General features: G+C 44.1%; 1 protein-coding gene across 1 annotated transcript in view; it reads left to right on the forward strand.

Moving 5' to 3' along the window:
• Nucleotides 1-19436, forward strand: part of C2CD2 (C2 calcium dependent domain containing 2) — a gene marked incomplete at its 5' end in the record, with an annotated part of 71777 nt that overhangs the window by 17630 nt on the left and 34711 nt on the right. The window contains 3 exons of the mRNA XM_008052863.1: nt 9657-9776; nt 14798-14902; nt 15846-15968. Coding sequence (XP_008051054.1) covers nt 9657-9776; nt 14798-14902; nt 15846-15968 — 348 coding nt within the window. The remainder of the gene's footprint in view (nt 1-9656; nt 9777-14797; nt 14903-15845; nt 15969-19436) is intronic.

Consider the following 19436-nt stretch of genomic DNA (forward strand, 5'->3'; position numbering starts at 1 on the left):
GGAGTGCAGTGGCCGCTCCCGGCCACCGCAGCCTCGACCTGCTGGGCTCCGGCGATCCTTCCACCTCAGCCATCCGAGTAGCCGGAATTACAGGCGCGCGCTACCACGCCCAGCTAGTTTTTTGATTTATTGTAGAGATGAGGTCTCGCCAAGTTGCCCAGGTGGGTCTCGAACCCACGGGCTCAGGCAATCCACTCATCTCAGCCTCCCAAAGGCGCGGGATTACAGGCTGAGCCACCGAGCCCGGCTATTTTACATTATTATTATTATTTCATATAAGCTTCTACTCTCACCACATCCCCACCATGAAAGTGATAATGAAGATGAGAAGAAAATGGAACAGCCCTAACAACCTTTGCTTATGTAAAACCATAGCAACAGACAGAGCTTGGACAGTCATGTGAAATTTCCCTCAGAACCTTATCCCACGTTGTATGCAGGGGAACCCATAGCTGGTGCTGGGTGTGTGTGGTATGTTGTGTGCATGTGTGTGTTCTACTCAAGACTGGCTGTTACACATTTACATACTAAAATATGCCATGAGCACTTACAGGATGTTCCCTGCCCTTCCATACCTCAGTGGGCTGCTTGTTTAGGAAGGATGTCCATGGTTGTCTCTCCAGCGATGCAAACAGGAAGCTCGGTTGACCTTTTTTGGGTATGTGTTTGCACGCTTTGCTTTGTATAACTTGAAATTCCAGGTACCCCATTAACCTGACATTTATGCTAAAATGCTAATAGGTTGCGAAATTGTTTTGAACTGGGGTTTTTCTAAGGGCAGGTAGCAGAGAGTCCTCATTGGACACCCCACCATCTGCGATCCATTGAGGATGCTTCCCCTGTGAGGTCACCCCCTGGGTTACTGCATGTGGAATCCTGGGCTCAGTCAGCCTGAGGGTGCAGCCTGACCCTGGCCTAGAAGAGAAAGAGTGAAAGAGCCATAGGCACACCAAGGCTTGTTGGTTGGTTGAAATAGAGAGTACTAGGCATTGGAGTGAATGTGACTAGAGGGCCTGGCCCCAAAAGGGAAGCACTAACTGCTAGACCAGAGAAGACCTGATTCCCTACTGTCCTTCATTTTAAGGGAAATGACTTGTTTATGTCTTTTGCTATAAATCAATGAGGCCAGGCACACACCTGTAATCCCACTGCTCTGAGAGGCTGAGGTGGGAGGATCACTTGAGCACAGGAGTTCAAGACCAGCCTAGACAACATAATAAGACACCACTATCTCTACAAAACTAAAAAAACAAAATTTGATCAAATGTTGTGGTGCATACTTGTAGTCCCAGGTATTCAGGAGGCTGAGAAAGGAAGATCACTTGAGCCCAGAAGTTTGAGACTGCAGTGGGTTATGATTGCACCATTGCACCCCTGCCTGGTTGACAAAGTGAGAATTTGTCTCAAAAAATAAAATATAGTAAATAAAGTCATTGAAAGAGAACAACATATTCACAAACAGATTTTTAAACTATAGAATGCCCACTTCAAACCTTGTTAGATATTAGCAATGCCTCCTTGTAGTGCAGTTTTCCTGAAAAGCCTCCTTGTTTATTTTATTTATTTATTTATTTATTTAGAGTTGGAGTCTCACTCTGTCACCCAGACTGGAGTGCAGTGACACACTCCCGGCCACCACAGTCTCAACCTGCTGGGCTCCAGCGATTCTTCTACCTCAGGCTTCTAAGTAGCTGGAACTACAGGCGCACGCTACCACACCTGGCTAATTTTCTTTTTATTTATTGTAGAGATGAGGTCTCGCCAAGTTGCCCAGGCGGGTCTCGAACCCACAGGCTCAGGGTATCCACTCACCTCAGCCTCCCAAAGCTCGGGATTACAGGCTGAGCCACCAAGCCCGGCTTCCTTGTTTATTTTAAAGTAACCAACAAAAAAGGGATGGAGAGTGTTGCTGGGGGTGGGGTTGGGATATAGAGCAGGGAGCCCCATGTGGTCTGAGGTACCCTCAGAATAAAAGAAACTAGCATCTACCCATCAGCCCCTTGGGGTTGGCTACCATCTTGCATCCAGTGTTATTTATCCCTGTCCCTTGGGAGAGTTCCATTTCAAATTAGTGGGCAAGTATGATTAACGATTGTAGATGTTTGAATAATCTTTATCTGTAATGGATTTTACTTTTTTTTTTTTTTTGAGTTGGAGTCTCACTCTGTCACCCAGACTGGAGTGCAGTGGCCGCTCCCGGCCACCGCAGCCTCGACCTGCTGGGCTCCGACGATCCTTCCGCCTCAGCCTTCTGAGTAACCAGAATTACAGGCGCGCGCTACCACGCCCGGCTAAGTTTTTTATTTATTGTAGAGATGAGGTCTCGCTGCCCAGGCGGGTCTCGAACCCGCGGGCTCAGGCAATCCACTCACCTCAGCCTCCCAAAGGCGTGGGATTACAGGCTGAGCCACCGAGCCCGGCTGGATTTTACTTTTTAAACTGTGCCTCTGCAGTTGGAGAGGCTGGCAAGTCCAAGGCCAGGCTCTCTGCTTCAGAGATGGTACCTTGTTGCTGTGCCACAAGGCAGAGGGGGCAAGGCACCTCCTTTCAGTCTCTTTTACAAGGGCACTAATCCCATCCGAGAGCAGAGCCCTCATGATTTAATCACTTCCCCATAGTCCTTACTTCTTAATGCTATCACATTGGACATTAGGTTCTGGCATGTGAACTTTGGAGAAACACATACATTCAGACCATACCAAGACCTAATTAGATCATACAAGGATAGTATGTAAAATGAAAAATATAATGAACTGAAAATTAAAAACAGGGTAATACCAACGTTGAAGGGCCCAAAAGAGGAACATAAATCCATTTTAAAAAGTGGGAAGAACAGAGAAATAGGAAGAAAACTAGAAATGTGTGATTGACTGAAGACAACAATATAGAGAGGTCAAAAGAGAAACAGGGTCACCAGGACAAGAGAGACGTTCAGTAAGATAAGACTCAAATGCTTATGCAAGTAAGAGGCCATGGATGATCTTGGTAAGAGCAATTTTGTAGGGAGCCAAACTACAGTGGATTGAGACGTGAAGAAGTAATGAATTAGGAAAAATAATATGAACCTACTCCAGAAAAGTACTCATATAGAAAAGAAAATATGGGGGAGAACCACATAGGAGACTGTACTTAGTGTCTTGAAATAAAGTAACTATAGCGTTATAGCCAAAAATATGTATATATCTAACATTTTAAAAATTGAAATACCAAATGCTGCTACTTCCCTTCCATTATCAACTGTAATTTTATGTTTAAAAAAAAAAAGAAAGAGAGAGAGAGAGAGAGAGAGAAGAAAGGTTACCTGGATCTGTATATGTAGTAGACGCTTGCAAAATGTCTGCTGAATTGAACAAATTATTTGCATTCTATATTTAAGCTTTTAAGAATTTTTTTCATAATAAAATTGTTTTTAAAAAATTGTGCCTCTGTTCCAGAGTAGAAATAATATTTTATATTCAATTCATACTGTCTTGAAGAATATTTGCAGAGGTGAGAGTAGATGGCAGAGTTGCGAAGGAGCCCTTATTAGGAGCTGCGAATGATCAGTGAACGGTTTTTGCTTTCATTTTATTTTGGACTTCTTTCCCCAGGGTGTTATACAAGAGGGATCAAAAAAACAAACAACCTGGAATTATCTTTTGGAGGGTGGGTCCCTTGTACTACAGGCTTCCCCCACTAGGTAAGTGTTCTAGGGATCCTTCAGCATCAGTCTACCAGCTGGCGTTGTTGTGAGACGCTGCATTTATTTTCAGTTAATTTTTTTGGAGACACTTTTAACAAATTTGCCTATATAATGATGGGTAATTTATGAATGCACCTGCCCATACTGTGCTGAGTGTTCAGCAGTTTTTGACCAAAAACAACATGACCCCATGCCCGCTCCTTCTCCCCCATTCTCCTGATCTCTCCCCCAGCAACTTTGTTTCCCTGGATGAAAAAAGTCCTCAAAAGGAAACATTTTGCTAGTGTGGAAGAGGTGAAACAAAAAATGGCAGAAGTACTAAGAGATATCAAAATTGATGAGTTCAAAAAGTGTTTTGAGCAGTGGAAAAAGCATTTCAATAGGCATATTGTGTCAAACAGCAAGTACTTTGAAGGTGACTGAAGTTTAAACATGTAAGAATAAATACACCATTTTTATAAATAAATTCCAGGGTTTTTTTTTTTTTGCATCCCCCATTGTATAGTGTGATTAAAGTGAAAAATGTTCAAGGACATATACCTTTTAGATGCATTTTTCTAGCTCATTGCTGGTTTCTTCTGAGACAAAAGTAATTAAATTACTTGCAGTTCTCAAGAGTGTTCTAAGAGAAAGAGGAGCTGGACAAGAAGCTTAATTGAAAAGGAAAGTGAAAGGGCATGGTGAGACCTGAAGATTCTGGGTACCCTTATTGGCAAACAATAGCAAAACTTGAGAGTGCTTCAGCCTGAAGCTTTTTGGCCTCATGTCTGAACAAAGGAATAGTTTCCAGAAAAGAGCTGATTGCATAGGCATGTGACTGTGTGAGGCTAAGCTGGAGAGAGCACCAAAAAGATGAAGAAGGCTTCATCCACCCTCCTCTACCAGTGCAGGTTGTGATAAACTTGGACTCATGACCTGTGTTGGTGAAAGAAGCCAAACTCTGAAATATTTAAGATGACTTATTCTAAACCTAGGCTGGTGACACAGTCCCCAGGAGGTCCTGAGAACATGTGCCCATCATGGTTGAATTGTAACTTGGTTATATACAATTGAGGAGGACAGAAGTTACAAGAAACCATAAATCAATACATGTGAGATGTATACTGGTTTGGTCCAAGAAGGTGGGACATTTCCAAGCAGGGCCCTCAGGCTACATGTTGATACAGAGATTTTCTGACAGTTAGCATAGAGTTATCTAAGGAATTTTGAAAGCAGTAAGGAAACGGTTAGCTTGAAGGACAATAAGGAAACAGGTTTCTTGATGATGAAGCTTAATAGGTGGTAGACTTCAGAGAAAGCAGTTAAGTGTCTCAAAGGGTGCCCAGAGTCCCCAAAAGGTAACTTTACTGGAGCATAAAGTACTTTTATTTTTCTTATTTATCTGTTATGTGATGTTATACCAGAGTCAGGTTGGAAAGTAAACCTTGTTAAATAGTCTTAGTGTCTGGTTAGGCACAATGGCTCACGCCTGTGATCCTAGTACTTTGGGAGGCCTGATGAGAGGATTGCCTGAGTCCAGGAGTTGAGACCAGCCTTGGCAACATAATAAGACCTTGTCTCTACAAAAAGAAAAAAGAAAAAGTTTATCAAAAGGCTGTCTCTCCGGGCTCCCTAGGAATTTGGCTAGGTAAAGAGAAAAGGGCAGTTTCAATCCTCCTTTCACCTTCTGATAGTACTTCCTTCACTGCCTAGAGATACTCTAGCCATCACCTGCCAACCATGAGTCCTTGTTTCATGCCCCTTGGCTCTCCACCTTTGAGACCCTTCTTTAGCCATGTAGCCTACCATCCAGAAAACACTCCCTCACTTGTGTGGAGGGGAAGGTATTTATTTGGAATACAAAGTTCAGCCTTCTGTTGCTTGATTTTGAAATGGCTCATGGGATGGAGAAATTCTTGCTTTGGGAAAAAAGTCTCAAAAGTAAAGCAGGCAGGTCAACAGCTGGTTGTTTTCAACCAGGACTCTGTGGAGTCCTGCTTTACTCTATAGGTGGGTTCATTCCTATAATGCGGCAGCCCCAAAGCTGAGAGAGCTTACATGTAAGGTTCTTTACCTATTCCAAAGAAGTCACCTGGAGGTCCAGCAGGAAAAGACATCAGTTTATTAGAACTTACAGGAGGCACTGATGGCGGATGGTCGGTGAGGAAAGGTTCTGCCCATGAGACACCAGTGGTGACAGATTGATGCAGAAAAGAAACCGCATTTTGGGGCAGTACAACAAACAGTTTTATAGGCAAGCAAGTCAGTTACTCAAATTTCTATTCTGTGTTTACAATTACATTGCACAGGACCACCCAACTTTCAACTTTGTTTGGTCATCTTTACCCTTTGACTCATTACTGGGAATATGCATATCCTTCAGAGACCAGTTTTGGCCAGAGGCTGCTCCCTGGAGGAAGTGGGAGGGGGGACAGTCCATGTCCTGACCATACCCCACAATTCCTGTCCTCGGAGAAGTCCACTATCACTGCTGCAGATACAGGATATTGCGTCTATTAAGTTTTTTTAAAAATCCCATACTAATAGCACACTGTTTCAGAGGGGAATCCTTAAAGCCCAAGCAATAAGGACTTCTAGACTATATTTAAACAGTTCCATATAGTTGAGATTGTCTACAGCACTCACATGGAAAGCTAGGGAGGATTCTCATGAACTGCTGGGTTTGGAGTTGGGAGACTTCAGGATCAAGATCAAGTCTCCACCCACTCATAGGTATTTAGGTACATGTTAACTCTTGACATCTGGCCACATGGGAAGGCTGACTAGTTGGAAGAATCTGTTCTTGGCATCAGGTGATCCTGCCTTCTGCCAGACCACGAGGAAGACCCCTCTCAGATGGTGAAGGCCTTGCCACTGTTTGCATGGGTTGAGAGAATTTAATCCCCATTGTGGATAACACTTTAATATGCTAAAAGAAGATTACTTGTTTTTAAAACCTTCTTTCCATTTTGTTCCCATCCATTTGACAAATGGGGCATTATTTATCAGAGTGGGAGAAGTCAGGACTGGCCCTGGAAAAGGATTTGGCCCTTATGGTTATCCCTCTAAGTGGACCCCACAGCCACAGGAGTAGTGTCTTGTTTGGCCACGTCAAAATATTGAGGCACGTTCTGGTTGTTTCATTAATGAAATTTTCCAGCTAAGCACTGAAGGGAAGCCATAATAGGGTTGGTCTACATGACCTGTTTTATCTAGAGGGTTAGAAAGCCCTAGGATGGGGAAGATACTTCAGGGGGTTACTATGAAGAGACATAAGAATTTCTGACCTTGACTTTGCCCATTTAGTGATTGCACTACTTGGAGTGATACAGCTTGAATGGTTCATTGTGAGCTTTGGAGTCTTGTATTCTAGACGTTTTACAGTTCTTTTATTTTATTTATTTACTTGTTTACTTATTTACTTGCTTTTAGTCAAGTGCTTGGGTTCTCTGTGTATCGGGGAGAGGGGTGGGGAGAAGCTTTCTGTAGAACCAGATATAAAGGGAAGCCAAATTCTTTCTTTGTTGAGTCAAATAATGAAGCAAGCTGTCTGTTTTCTTGGTAAAAGTCTGATTAGCTTGGTATAAAAGGTTCCAAAAGAAATAAGAGAAATACGCCAAGTTGTTGTCTTTTTCTCCTTCTTTCTTTCTTTTTACTTTAAGCAGAAAAGGCGTGGGCTATTGAGACAAAGGACAGGAACTTTGTCATGTCAATATCATGTCATCAGTGTATGTAACTCATCTGGCATCAAATTATTTTCCTTCAGAAAGGATTGTTTATAGATTATTTATTTTTAACATGAATAGATGACATTTCTTATATAAACATTTTTTTGTTCCTACCCTTTGTGTACTCTGGAGATGAGGGATATGTGTAACTAATCCTGGTGAATCCATCTTTGACAGCAGCGTTACAAGGACGGGTGAAAATGAGTTGGGCAAATTTCTACCAATATTAGGAAAAGGCAGGACTTTCTCTTTCTGGGTCTGTGGTGTTGAGGCCTTTGATCATGGACGTTGGAAGTTGACCCTTGCCAGAGGCCAGGCACACAGGTTACGTCTCTGCTCCAGTGGTGGGGGTGGGGAGGTGGGGGGGTGGGAGAGCTGGATCAAGGGCCTGGTTGGGGCGGGAAGGCAGGGGTTGAGAGAGGAAAGGGGGAGTGTCCTAGGCCTGAACTTTGGGAAATAACAGGCCCCGACAAAGTAATTATTTTGGTAATCTGTCCACTTGACATTTTAGATTCCCATAAAGCCACTAGGGAGTTAAAGAATTTTCTCTTCCTTCCCAAGTGACTGCCTGTGGTGGGGGTCAGCAGTTCTTTTGGGAATGTGAGGTTGGTGTGAGAACCCTCAGCCTCCTGAGAGCAGGCTCCACATTGACCAAACACACTGGCCACCTCCTAGAGCCCCTGTGCCAGTCCAGTGGCCACACCCAACACACACCCCCCAACCTCACAGCTCCCCCTCCCGGCCTGTGCACATCCGGCACCTGGCCTGGGAATTATTCAACACCATACTTGCTTGGTGTTCTGCCCAGCATGTTGCTGACCTCTGTTTCTAGAACTGCTTCTGTAGAGGGATTCTGTGGCAACAACTAGATATTCCTCTATGCTGTGATAGCTACAAAAATCACCTCTTGGCCAGACATGGTGGTTTATGCCTGTAATCCCAGCACTTTGGGAGGCCAAGGTGAAAGGATTCTCTGATCCCAGGGTTTAAGACCAGGCTGGGCAACTTGGTGAGACCCCGTCTCTACAATAAATTAAAAAATTAGCTGGGTGCAGTGTCTTGTACCTCTGGTCCCAGCTACTTGGAAGGCTGAGGTGGAAGGATCACCTGAACCTGGCAGGTCAAGGCTGTAGTGTCCGTGAGTGCTCCACTGCACCACAGCCTAGGCAACAGAGTAAGACTCTAGCAAAAAAACAAACAAAAAACTACCCCTCTACAGTGCTTTATGGAATATAGTTTGGTTTAGTCCTGATATCATGACTGGTCTCTGCCTTATAGATTCTCATATGAGCTCATTTTATAATTCTGTTTTGGCCTGGCTGCATTATATGGTAATTATTTGATATTTTATGGGTGCTTTGAATTACAACCATATTTTTGGAAACCATGATACATTAAAAATTATATTAGGTGGAAACAATTTCTTGTGTTCTGGGTTAATAAAAATGTTTTCTACTTGTAATATATAGATAGTACAATATCTGTCTATCACAATCTATATATTAACCTTTGTAAGACTCATTTTTAGCCAGGGAAGATGACTAGTGATGTTTATTCTGTATGAATGTGGAAATGTCTGGGGAATTTAAAGTCAGCTGCTGTGTAGAAATAGAACAAAGCATATTGAAATAAAAAAACTGGCTGGGTGCAGTGGCTCATGCCTGTAATCCTAGCACTTTGGGAGAATGGAGCAGGCAGATTGCTTGAGCCCAGGAGTTCAAGATCAGCCTGGACAACTCAGCAAGACATCGTCTTTACAAAAAATAAAAACAACTAGCTGGGCATGGGCATTGCAATCCCAGCTACTTGCCTTCACAGCCCAGGAGATCAAGGCTGCTGTGAACTGTGATTATTGTGATCACGCTACTGCATTCCTGGGTGATCCAGGAGGCTGAGGGTTCTCACACCGACCTCACATTCCCAAAAGAACTGCTGACCCCCACCACAGGACCAAACAAAGCAATGCACAGACAAAGACAAGAACTTTGTTGTATATAGAAAGGGCATAACATCTAGATTTGGTCAAGTCAGAGTTTAGCTTCTTAGAAATTCATTAGAAAGCAGAGATCTGAAATATGGTTTCCAGTTTTGAAAGCACTACCTAGTAAAAAAGACATGAATCTAAATAGTCAAGTTTGAAACTTTAAATTCTTGTCCTTGCTAATGTATCAAATCCAGATTATTTTATTCAGTGACATGGGGATGCCTATGGCGGGAGCTCTCCCTTCTCTCAGATAAATCTGCACGTGTTCACTTCCCTCCTGCAGATGGCGGTCTGTTACGCTGAGGGCCCAGCCATTCAGTTCTTGGTCAGTGCAGGGCCTGCTCCCACTGTGGCTGCAGGACGCCAGCTGTACGACGTGCGACTCTCCCCATTTCATTTACAGGTAAAGGTGGGTTAATTTTGCAAGTCATGGGAAGCACAAACTCGAAGAGTGAGCATGGTGTGAGTTACAGGGCTGTAAATATTCATGTTTTTATTAACTAACATTTGTGCCATCATTTTCACACTGTAAGCTTCCATATTGTATGTATGGGAAATTAAAAAGTATGAGTGCACACACACTATACACATATATGCACATAAATGCAGAGGCTACCACTTTCAGGCATTTAAACAAGTCAAGGTGTTCATTGGTAGAACAAGGTAAGTGGCATCTGAGTTGAGAAGGGAGACTCTGGTTCCAAGTCAGGAACCGAGGCGCCAGGCTGGAAGATTCCTCTTTTTAGTTTTTGAAAAAAATCAACTTTTAAAGAACTCCTTGCTGGGCATGGTGGTTCACACCTGTAACCCCAGCACTTTGGGAGACCAAGGCAGGAGGATTGCTTGAGACCAGGAGTTTGAGACCAGCCTAGGCAACATAGCAAGACTTTGTCTCAAAAAAAAAAAAAAAATCAGAAAATCAGCTGGGCGACAAAGTAAGGCCCCAACTCAAAATAAATAAATACATAATGAATGAGATATAAAGGATACTATATTAGTGCACGCCTATAGTCCCTGCTACTTGGGAGGCTGAAGAGGAAGTGATACAGAGACCTGCTATGGTCTGTCCGTATTGCCACAACCCCTGGAGAAGGGCATGGCAAGAGTTCCAGTGCTCCTGCACATACACACATTCCTGAGAATTAACAAAAGGATCACTTCCCCTTATCTCCTGTGCACTCCTAGTAAGTAACTTCAAAGAATTCCTAACTTCCCTGCAGACTGTGCCCAATTAACGAGAAAGGTAAATTCCCATTTACTCCCTTTTCTTAGTAGTCACAGGTGTGAATAACATAGTATCAAGGTAACTTGTGATTTGTGTAACTTTTGTGTATAGCAACATGGAGCAATGTATGATGTCTTAGACCTCGTTAACTCTCTTCACTCATGGCAAGCTTGATTAACACCTCTGCCTGGTGTTACTTATAAGAAGCTGTGAGATACCCCTGGTAACTGGCGCCAGGAAATGTGGACCATAAAATGTCATTATTGACAAAGTGTGGCTGATATTTAAGTTCTATGCAATGCTCTGCTAATCACGTAGTCAGTGTATAGGTACCAACTACCCTGAACTTATAAAAGCAGACTGTAAAACTTGAAGGGTGAGCAGAACCATTTAAAGAGACCAGAAGCCCAGCTCTGCTCCCTGGTTTTGAATTTAGAAATAAATCTTTTTCTACCAGTTCCCTGCTCTTAATTTATTGGTATCAAGGGAAAGCAGCCGAGTGTTACTCGGACCATAACAGAAGGATCTCCTGAACCCAGGAGTTTGAGGAGTTTGAGGCTGTGGTGAGCCATGATCATGACTCTGCACTCTAGTCTTGGTGACAGAGTGAGACTCTGAATCAAAAAATCAAATAAAAGGGCTCCTTATAATTTTTATAAGTAAAAAAGTAGTATTATTATTCCATTGATTTTATAATAAACTTGCAATAATAGACTTATTTTATATGCATTCTATATACTTTTATAGTGAGAGACTTACAGAGCTATAGTGATCATGGTAGACTCCGTGCTGCTTTTGGGCCCTAAAGATGTGATAACTGCACATCTTTCATGCTAGGCAAAATGCTCACTCTAGCTCCCACTGAGCCGGTGTTTAATAATTGCCAATTTTTGGCCCTACTTCAGGGGTTACTGCCAGTCCAACCCTGTGTCTCATTTCCTCTCTCCTTGTACTTGGCAGGCTCCTCCTTTAGGGACTGATCCCAAGCCATGCAGAATTCTAAATTGCAAGGGAAGACGATGCTTTCCTCACAAAGGTGTGGTTTTAAGTCACCAGCACCAACAAGACTCCCTGGCTACCTCAGTGACTTTTTTTCTGAAATCTACCTGCCAGGCTCCCCAGCCACACCCCAAGAACACTTCCTTTGAGAGAATTGAGGAGGTTAAGAGTTGTCATCATGGACTTATCAGATGTTAATGCTCTCCCAAACCCCACCCACCCCCAATTTTTTAGACAATATGATTAGGAAAAAACAGCCTGGGCAAGATGGAGAGCCTTGTCTCTATTTAAGAAAAGAAAAGAAAAACAAAATTATTAGCCGTGCATGGTGGCACCTACCTATAGTCCCAGCAACTTGGGAGCCTGAGGCAGAGGGTTGCCTAAACCCAGTGAGCTGTGATTGTGCCACTGCACTCTAGCCTGGGTGACAGTGAGACCCTGACTCAAAAAAAAAAAAAAAAAAAAAAAAAGACAAGGAAAAAAAATAACTTTCAAAGTCTGGGTCATAGTTATGCAGGATTTGACAAATGTTTCAGAACTGAGGCCTGTGAGGATCACCAACACTTAATGCAGAAATGTAGTGTCTAAGATTGTGTTTGCTGTATCAAAGCATTCATGCTGTGTTAAGCGGCTGACACAGAAGGTACACGCTGTCTCTTTGATCTCTGAAGGCAGCGTGTGGCTGGCCTCCCAGAGCAAAGGCAGCTGCTGAAGACTGGTAAATAATTAATGCTAAAGACAGGAGGTATTCCCACTTCTCTGACGTTCTTCAGGCCAGAGGTGCATCAAAGTACTCACAGCAGTTACCTCTATCAATTCAGTCATCTGTGGCAATGTAATTAAAGTGCACTTTTTTCTAGAATTACCCAGAATTACAGGGCAAGAGAAGGCATTGTTTTTCTCTGGCCTGTTTCTAGCAGGAGGTGAGGGTCCAAGTACTCAGATGGCATAAAGCTAGTCTTTCCTTCCCTTTTGTTGTGGGGGATGGGAAGGGATAAAAATGTGAAAAGTTAAGAATTTTGCTTTAGAAAAAGTAAAAAATAGGCCGGGTATGGTGGTGCTTGCTTGGAGTATCAGCAGTTTGGGTGACTGAGGCAGGAAGACTGTTTGAGCTTAGGTGTTCAAGACCAACCTGGGCAACATAGTGAGACCTCATCTCTACAAAATATTAGCATGGTAGTGCATGTCTATAGTCTTAGCACTTTGGGAGGCCAAGGCGAGAGAACTGCTTGAGCCTAAGAATTTGAGGCCAGTCTGGGCAACATAGTAGGACCTTGTAGCTACAAAAATTATCCAGGTGTGGTGGTGCGTACCTCCAGCCCCAGCTACTCGGGAGGTTGAGGTGGAAGGATTGCCTGAACCCAGGAGGTTGAAGCTGTGGTAAGCCATGATAGCACCATAGCACTCCAGCCTGGGTGATAGAGTAAGGCCCCAACTCAAAGTAAATAAATACATAATGAATGAATGAAATATAAAGGATGCTATATTAGTTTGTGATGGCAGCTGAAACAAATGACCACCCACTCAGCTTAGAACAGCACAGATGGATAATATTGTTGTCATGGAGGTCAGATGTGAGCCCAAGCTCACATTTAGGCTGTGTCTGGGTGGAGGTTGCAGGGGAGAGTCTGTTCCTTGCTCCTTCTGAGCTGTTGGTAGAATTCAATTCCACAGGGTGCTAGGACGAGCTCTGTTTTCTTGCTGGCTGACAACAGAGGGCTTTTCCCGTGGCTCCAGGCGCCTCCTTGACTGCGGTGCCCCTCCTGGAGTCATTTCCACAGTCACCCTTTTACCTTGCTCTCTACTGCTTTTTTTTTTTTTTTTTTTGAGTTGGAGATCTTACTCTGATGCCCAGTTTGGAGTGCAGTGGCACAATCACAGCTCACAGCAGCCCTAACCTCCTGGGCTCAGGAGATCCTTCTACCTCAGCCTCCCAAGTAGCCATGACTACAGGCGTGTGCCACCATGCCCAGCTAATTTTTTGACCTTTTTATAGAGATGAGGTTTCACTATGTTGCCCAGGATTTTGGTCTCAAAATCCTGGACTCAAGCAATCTGCCTGCCTTGACCTCCCAAAGTGCTAGGATCACAGGAGTCAGCCACCACACCCAGCTACTCACTCTTCTGCTTTTAAGGACTCATGTGATTCCTCTTGGCTCTCCCAAGGGACCCAGGATGTGTCTCCTTGTCTCTAGATCCTTTACTCTGACTATACCTACCAAGTTCCGTTTGTTGTGGAAGGCCACATGTTCACAAGTCCCAGGGATTAATTAGCATGTGAACATCTTTGAGGACCATTATTTGACCTCCCACAGATAGGTAGGATTGGAGGACACATCCTTAGAGAGTGGAGTCCAGTTAGAGTCTGCTGTGGTGGCCCAGGCAAGAGTGGGAAGGGTGCTCCCACACTCTGCACACATCTTCAGGGATGTGTGAGCATGGGTACTGGGGAGCTCATGTCCAGGATCAGGGTGAGGCATCCTGGTCCTTCTCCCTTTCTCTCCTTCAAGCCTTGGTGATACTCCTGGGAAGAGAGGTGCAAAACACAGTGGACTGTTTATTTTAAAGAGACTCCGAAAAATTTTAATGCCATCTGGCCCTTAGTCACCAATGCTGAAATTCTTCTCTGAACAACAGGTTAAGGATGAGGAAGGAGCAGGAAGGAGAAGGGGATAGCGGGTTTGGGACCTTGCTCTGAAAGCCCATAGTATACCAAGGGGAAAGTTAAACTAAGCTAAGAATACATGAATAACCGAGTGTGGTGGCATGTGCCTGTAGTCCCAGCTACTCGGGAGGCTGAGGCACGAGGATCACTTGAGCCCAGGAGTTCTGGGTTGTAGTGTGCAATGCTCAATGGATGTCTACACTAATTGCAGAATCAATATGGTGGCCTCCCGGGAGTGGGAGACCACCAGGTTGACTAAGGAGGAGTGAACTGGCCCTGGTCAGAAACGAAGTAGGTCAGAACTCTCATGCTAGTCAGTAATGCGATTGTGCCCATGAATAGATACTGCACTTCAGCCTGGGCAACATAGTGAGACCCTGTCTTTAAATAAATAAATAAATTTTTGAAAAATGCAGTAATAAATGAGTAGGTACATACTCACACGCACACACGTATACACACACACTCACATGCTCACATATTAAAGCTCTGGTGGAAAGAGCAGCCCTCCAATAACTTTTTTTTTTTTAAATAGCTGGAGTTCCACATGAAAGAACAGAAAGAGGACCTCCAGGTTAGGTGGTCCTTCATCAACGTGCCAGAAATGGCCATTCAGATCCAGCCCAAAGCTCTGGGGGAGGTCAGTCCGTAAGTCTGTATGATTCTTCCGTTGGTGTGTGAGAACACGGGTGCGTGTGCATCTCTGATGTTGGCAGCCTCCTTCTCCATTCCCAGCCACCCTCCCTAGGCTGGCCAGGGCCTTCTGGGACAGTGATAGGCCTTTTGGCTTGATGGTGCTGTGGGGGATGACTGTGATGGATTAAATGCAGCTAGAATCACCTGGCCACATTTGAAAGCCTGAAACCTTCCCTGTCCCTTTCCCCAACCAGATGTGTATTTAATCTGCTGGAAGTTTTTAACCCTCAGGTGCAGCCAAGGGTAATGAAATCGTAGGTTCCTCTTGACGTTCCATGTCTATCAGATCCTCTCTCCTACAGTGAAGGCACTTCATTGTAACTTGGGCTGAGTTCAAAGACTGGTTTCCAAGGACAGGCCCCCATTTCTGTCTACAGTTTTCATAAGGATGCATCTAAAATCTGAGAATCTATGGCCTTACCACCCTGAACGTGCTAGATCTCATCTTATCTTGGAAGTTAAGCAGGGTCAGGCCTGGTTAGTACTGGCTAGACACAGTGGCTCACGTCTGTAATCCCAGCACTTTGGGAGGTTGAGGCAGAAGGATCGCCCAGGAGTTTGAAACCAGCCTGGGCAGCATAATGAGACCTTACCTTTACAAAAAATTATCCAGGCATGGTGGCACATGCCTATAGTCCCAGCTACTCAGGAGGCTGAGGCAGAAGGATAGCCTAAGCTCAGGAGGTCGAGGCTGCTATCAGCCATTATTATGCCTCTGTATTCCAGTCTGGGTGACTGAGTGAGACCATGACTAAAAAAAAAAATCTGAGGGCAGTTTCTGCAATTTCCTTCCTGCTTTGTATGGTCTTAGGTATCTGAGAATGTGAACTTGGGAGCAGGTAATAGGCATGCGATGTTGATTTGATGACTTTCTCCTTTTTCACCAGGACCAGGTGGTTGAGACAAGTACAGTGACTGAAACTCTCAAGGATATTTTGATGCATTTGGTTAGTGTTGCCTCCCCATCCGTGGTTCTGAGTGCCAAGCCTGTGGATGTAAAGGAAGCCCAGGTAAAACCATGCAGACCCCTGCTGGGGTCTCGGCCCACCTCTCTTGCAGAGTCTGTGTTTCCGTGTTCCTTCACCTCCCATGGGAGGGCCAGGACGGCACGAATGCTTGACCATGTTCTTGGGATAAAGCCTTGGGTGTTGAGCACAAGGTTACAAAGTGTCATACAGAAGGAAGAGTGCTGTAATGTGGTAACTCCAAATCTGAGAGAGCTTGCATGTAATGTTGGCCTATTCCAAAGAAGCCACCCAGATATCCAGCAGGGAAAGACATTGGTTTATTAGAATTTTAAGATGGCAGCTGGTCAGTGAAGAATCCACACCTCAGGGCAGTACAACAAGTAGTTTTATAACCAAAACAACCAAGTTAATCACTGAAATTCCTATACAGTGTGTCCAATTACATTGATTAAGAGTGACACCTTACACCAGGTACAGTGACTCACATCTGTAATCCCAGCACTTTGGGAAGCAGAGGCTAGAGGATTGCCTGAGTTCAGGTTTTGAAACCAGCCTGGACAACTTGGCAAGACCTTGTCTCTACAATAAATCAAAAAATTAGCTAGATGTGGTGGTACACACCTGTAGTTTCAGCTACTTAGAAGGCTGAGGTGGAAGGATCGTTTGAGCCCAGCAGGTCGAGGCTGCGGTGGCTGTGAGTGTGCCACTGTACTCCAGCCTGGGTGACAGTGACACTCCAACTCAAAAAAAAAAAAAAAAAAAAGAGTGAAACCTTTGCCAGAGGCTGCACCCTGAGGGTGAAGGCATGGAGAAGCCAGGCACGGGGGAAACAGTCCAGGTCCAGACAGTACCTCACAGGTGGCCGACCCACTCAGCACAGGCCCATTCTGGTCAGGTCCTGCTTCCCTGCTTTGCATGAGCCAAAACCTGACTTTGTCTATTCAGAGCCTGGGATCTCAGGCCTCCAGGTCCGAGACCTGGGAAACCAACCGGTGATGAGAACATTGCCCCAGAAGTGAGCAGAGCAGGTGGGTGGGATGAGCTAAGACCAGTCTGGTCTGGGTCCAGTCTGATGCTGCGGTCCTGCCTGCAGTAGCACCTACCTCTTGGAGGTTCATGTCCTTTGGGCAGTGCAGAACAAAGGTGGCTGGCCTTGTCTGTGCAGCCTCTTTTTCCATGTTGCCTGCCTCCCTCCTCATGCGTACTCTTCAGCACCATCTGATTAGGGGCCCTGCTCACTTTCGGTTAGATTTTTGTTCAGGCATTTGTGGGGCCTGATTCACGCATCAACAACCCTTCACTTAAGGTGAAATCTCTCAATCATAAGCTGATTTTTGTTTGCTTTTGAGTCAGAGTCTCACTATGTCACCTAGACTGGAGTACAGTGGCCCGATCACACCTCACTACAGCCTTGCCCTCCTGGGCTCAGGCTATCCTTTCACCTCAGCCTCCTGAGTAGCTGGGACTATAGGCACATACTACTATGCCCAACTAATTTTTTTATTATGATTTTTTTTTACATAGAGACAACATCTCGCTATAATTCCTAGGCTGGTCTCAAACCCCTGGATTCAAGCAATCCTTCCACCTCGGCCTCCCAAAGTGGAATTACAAGCATGAGCCACTGTGTCTATCCATAAGCTGATCCTTTTATCGTGACTATGTAAAACAGGCCGGTATAGTCCCTGAAGTTAAAATAAAATTTACTGCCAGTAATTTCATGTAGCTCTGTAGAATATCTGCCCTATTATGTGGTTCTTGGTAAAGTCAGTTTGAAAATATAACTTTTAATGTGATTTGTGTGATGTGGGCTCTCATATTCTTATTATGGCAAGTATTAAAAGCTGTTAGCATGCGGAGTCTGGAAACTAATTCATTGAACAAAATATCAGTTGGTTGCAGTGTTTTGTGCTAAGCTCTGACTCTGAGAGTCACAGGAATATTAGAAGCCATCATCCTGATGCCTACAGTGCAGCAGAAGGGTCAACTAGTCAGCAGATCAGAGCAGTGAGGGACTTGCAGATGTCTATGTGGCCTCCCAGGGGCTTGAGGCTGGGTGGGGCTCAGCTTTCACAAAGAGAGCTGGCTGGGAGGTGAGAGCAGGATCCCAACCACTGTACTTTCAATAATTCTGTCACGGTGGTTTATTTCAGATCAGAGGTGGCTGACTGTTCTGAATAGGACAATAAACTTTTAATGTCAAATTTTGAGAAATTTTATAAAATAGCTTATTTTTACAATCCATGGATTTAAAAATAATAGGATCAAAACTACCATATATTTGGTAATGATTTCACGTAAATTTGTAGAGTTGATTTATCAAAATAGCGTACATATTAGAGAAACAAAACCAGAAGGATTGTGTGTGTGTGTGAAATCTGACTGAGAGGGGATCAAAAAAATAAACCGGAATTATCTTTTGGAGGGTGCTCACCTGGTAGCATAAGCGTCCCCCACTAGGTAAGTGTTCTAGAAACCCATTGGCGTTAGTGTACCAGCTAGTGTCGTGAGAGGCTGAGTTTGGCTTCAGTAAATTTTTTTTTTTTTAGATTCTTTCAGTGCATTTGCTCATCTCATGATGGCTTCAGTGAATTTATTTTTTAGATTCTTTCAATACATTTGCTCATTTCATGATGGGTGATTTACGAGGACACCTGCCCACACCATGCTTAGTTTTGACCAAAACAGCATGACCTTTATGCCCCATCCTCCCTATTTACCCGATCTCTCCTTGAGCGACTTTTTTTTTGCTTCCCTGGATGAAAAAGTCCTCAAACGGGAAACGTTTTGCTGATGTGGATGAAGTGGAACACAAAACAGCAGAAGTACTAAAAGGCATCAACACTGACAAGTTCAAAACTGTTTTGAGCAGTGGAAAATGAGTCTCAATAGGTGTATTGCATCAAATAGTACTTTGAAAGTGACTGAAGTTTAAACATGCAAGAATAAATGCACAATTTAAAAAAAATAAATTTTGGATTTTTGGGGTCTCCCCCTAAATTTCTCATGTATACATGAGGAATTGGCTCATGTGGTTTTGAAGGCTGACAAGTCCCGAGGTCTGTAACTGGCAAGCTAGAGACTCAAGAGATCTAGTGGTATAATTGTAGTTCAGGTTTGAGGGACTGATACCCAGAAGAGTCAATGGTGTAAGTGCCAGTACAAAGACCAGCAGACTGAGGACCCAGGTAGAGTCTATGTTTCAGTTCAGGTCCAAAGATAAGAAAAGACTGGTGTCCCCACCCAAGGCTGTCAGATGGGAGGAGTTCTCTGACCAGGGGAGGATCAGTCTTTATGTCCTTTTAGGCCATCAGCTGATTGGATGAGGCCCACCCACATTGGGAAGGAGACCTGCTTTCCTCTGTCTGTGGATGTAAATGTACATCTCATCCAGAAACAGCCTCATGGAAACACCCAGAATAAAGTTTGACCAAATATCTGGGCACCCTGTGCCCAGTAAAGTTGACACATAAAATTTCCCGCACACATACACAATTAAAAAAATACTTT

Source organism: Carlito syrichta, unplaced genomic scaffold (assembly GCF_000164805.1).
Source record: "Carlito syrichta isolate Samal-C Ts95f unplaced genomic scaffold, Tarsius_syrichta-2.0.1 Scaffold287598, whole genome shotgun sequence".
Taxonomy (NCBI): domain Eukaryota; kingdom Metazoa; phylum Chordata; class Mammalia; order Primates; family Tarsiidae; genus Carlito; species Carlito syrichta.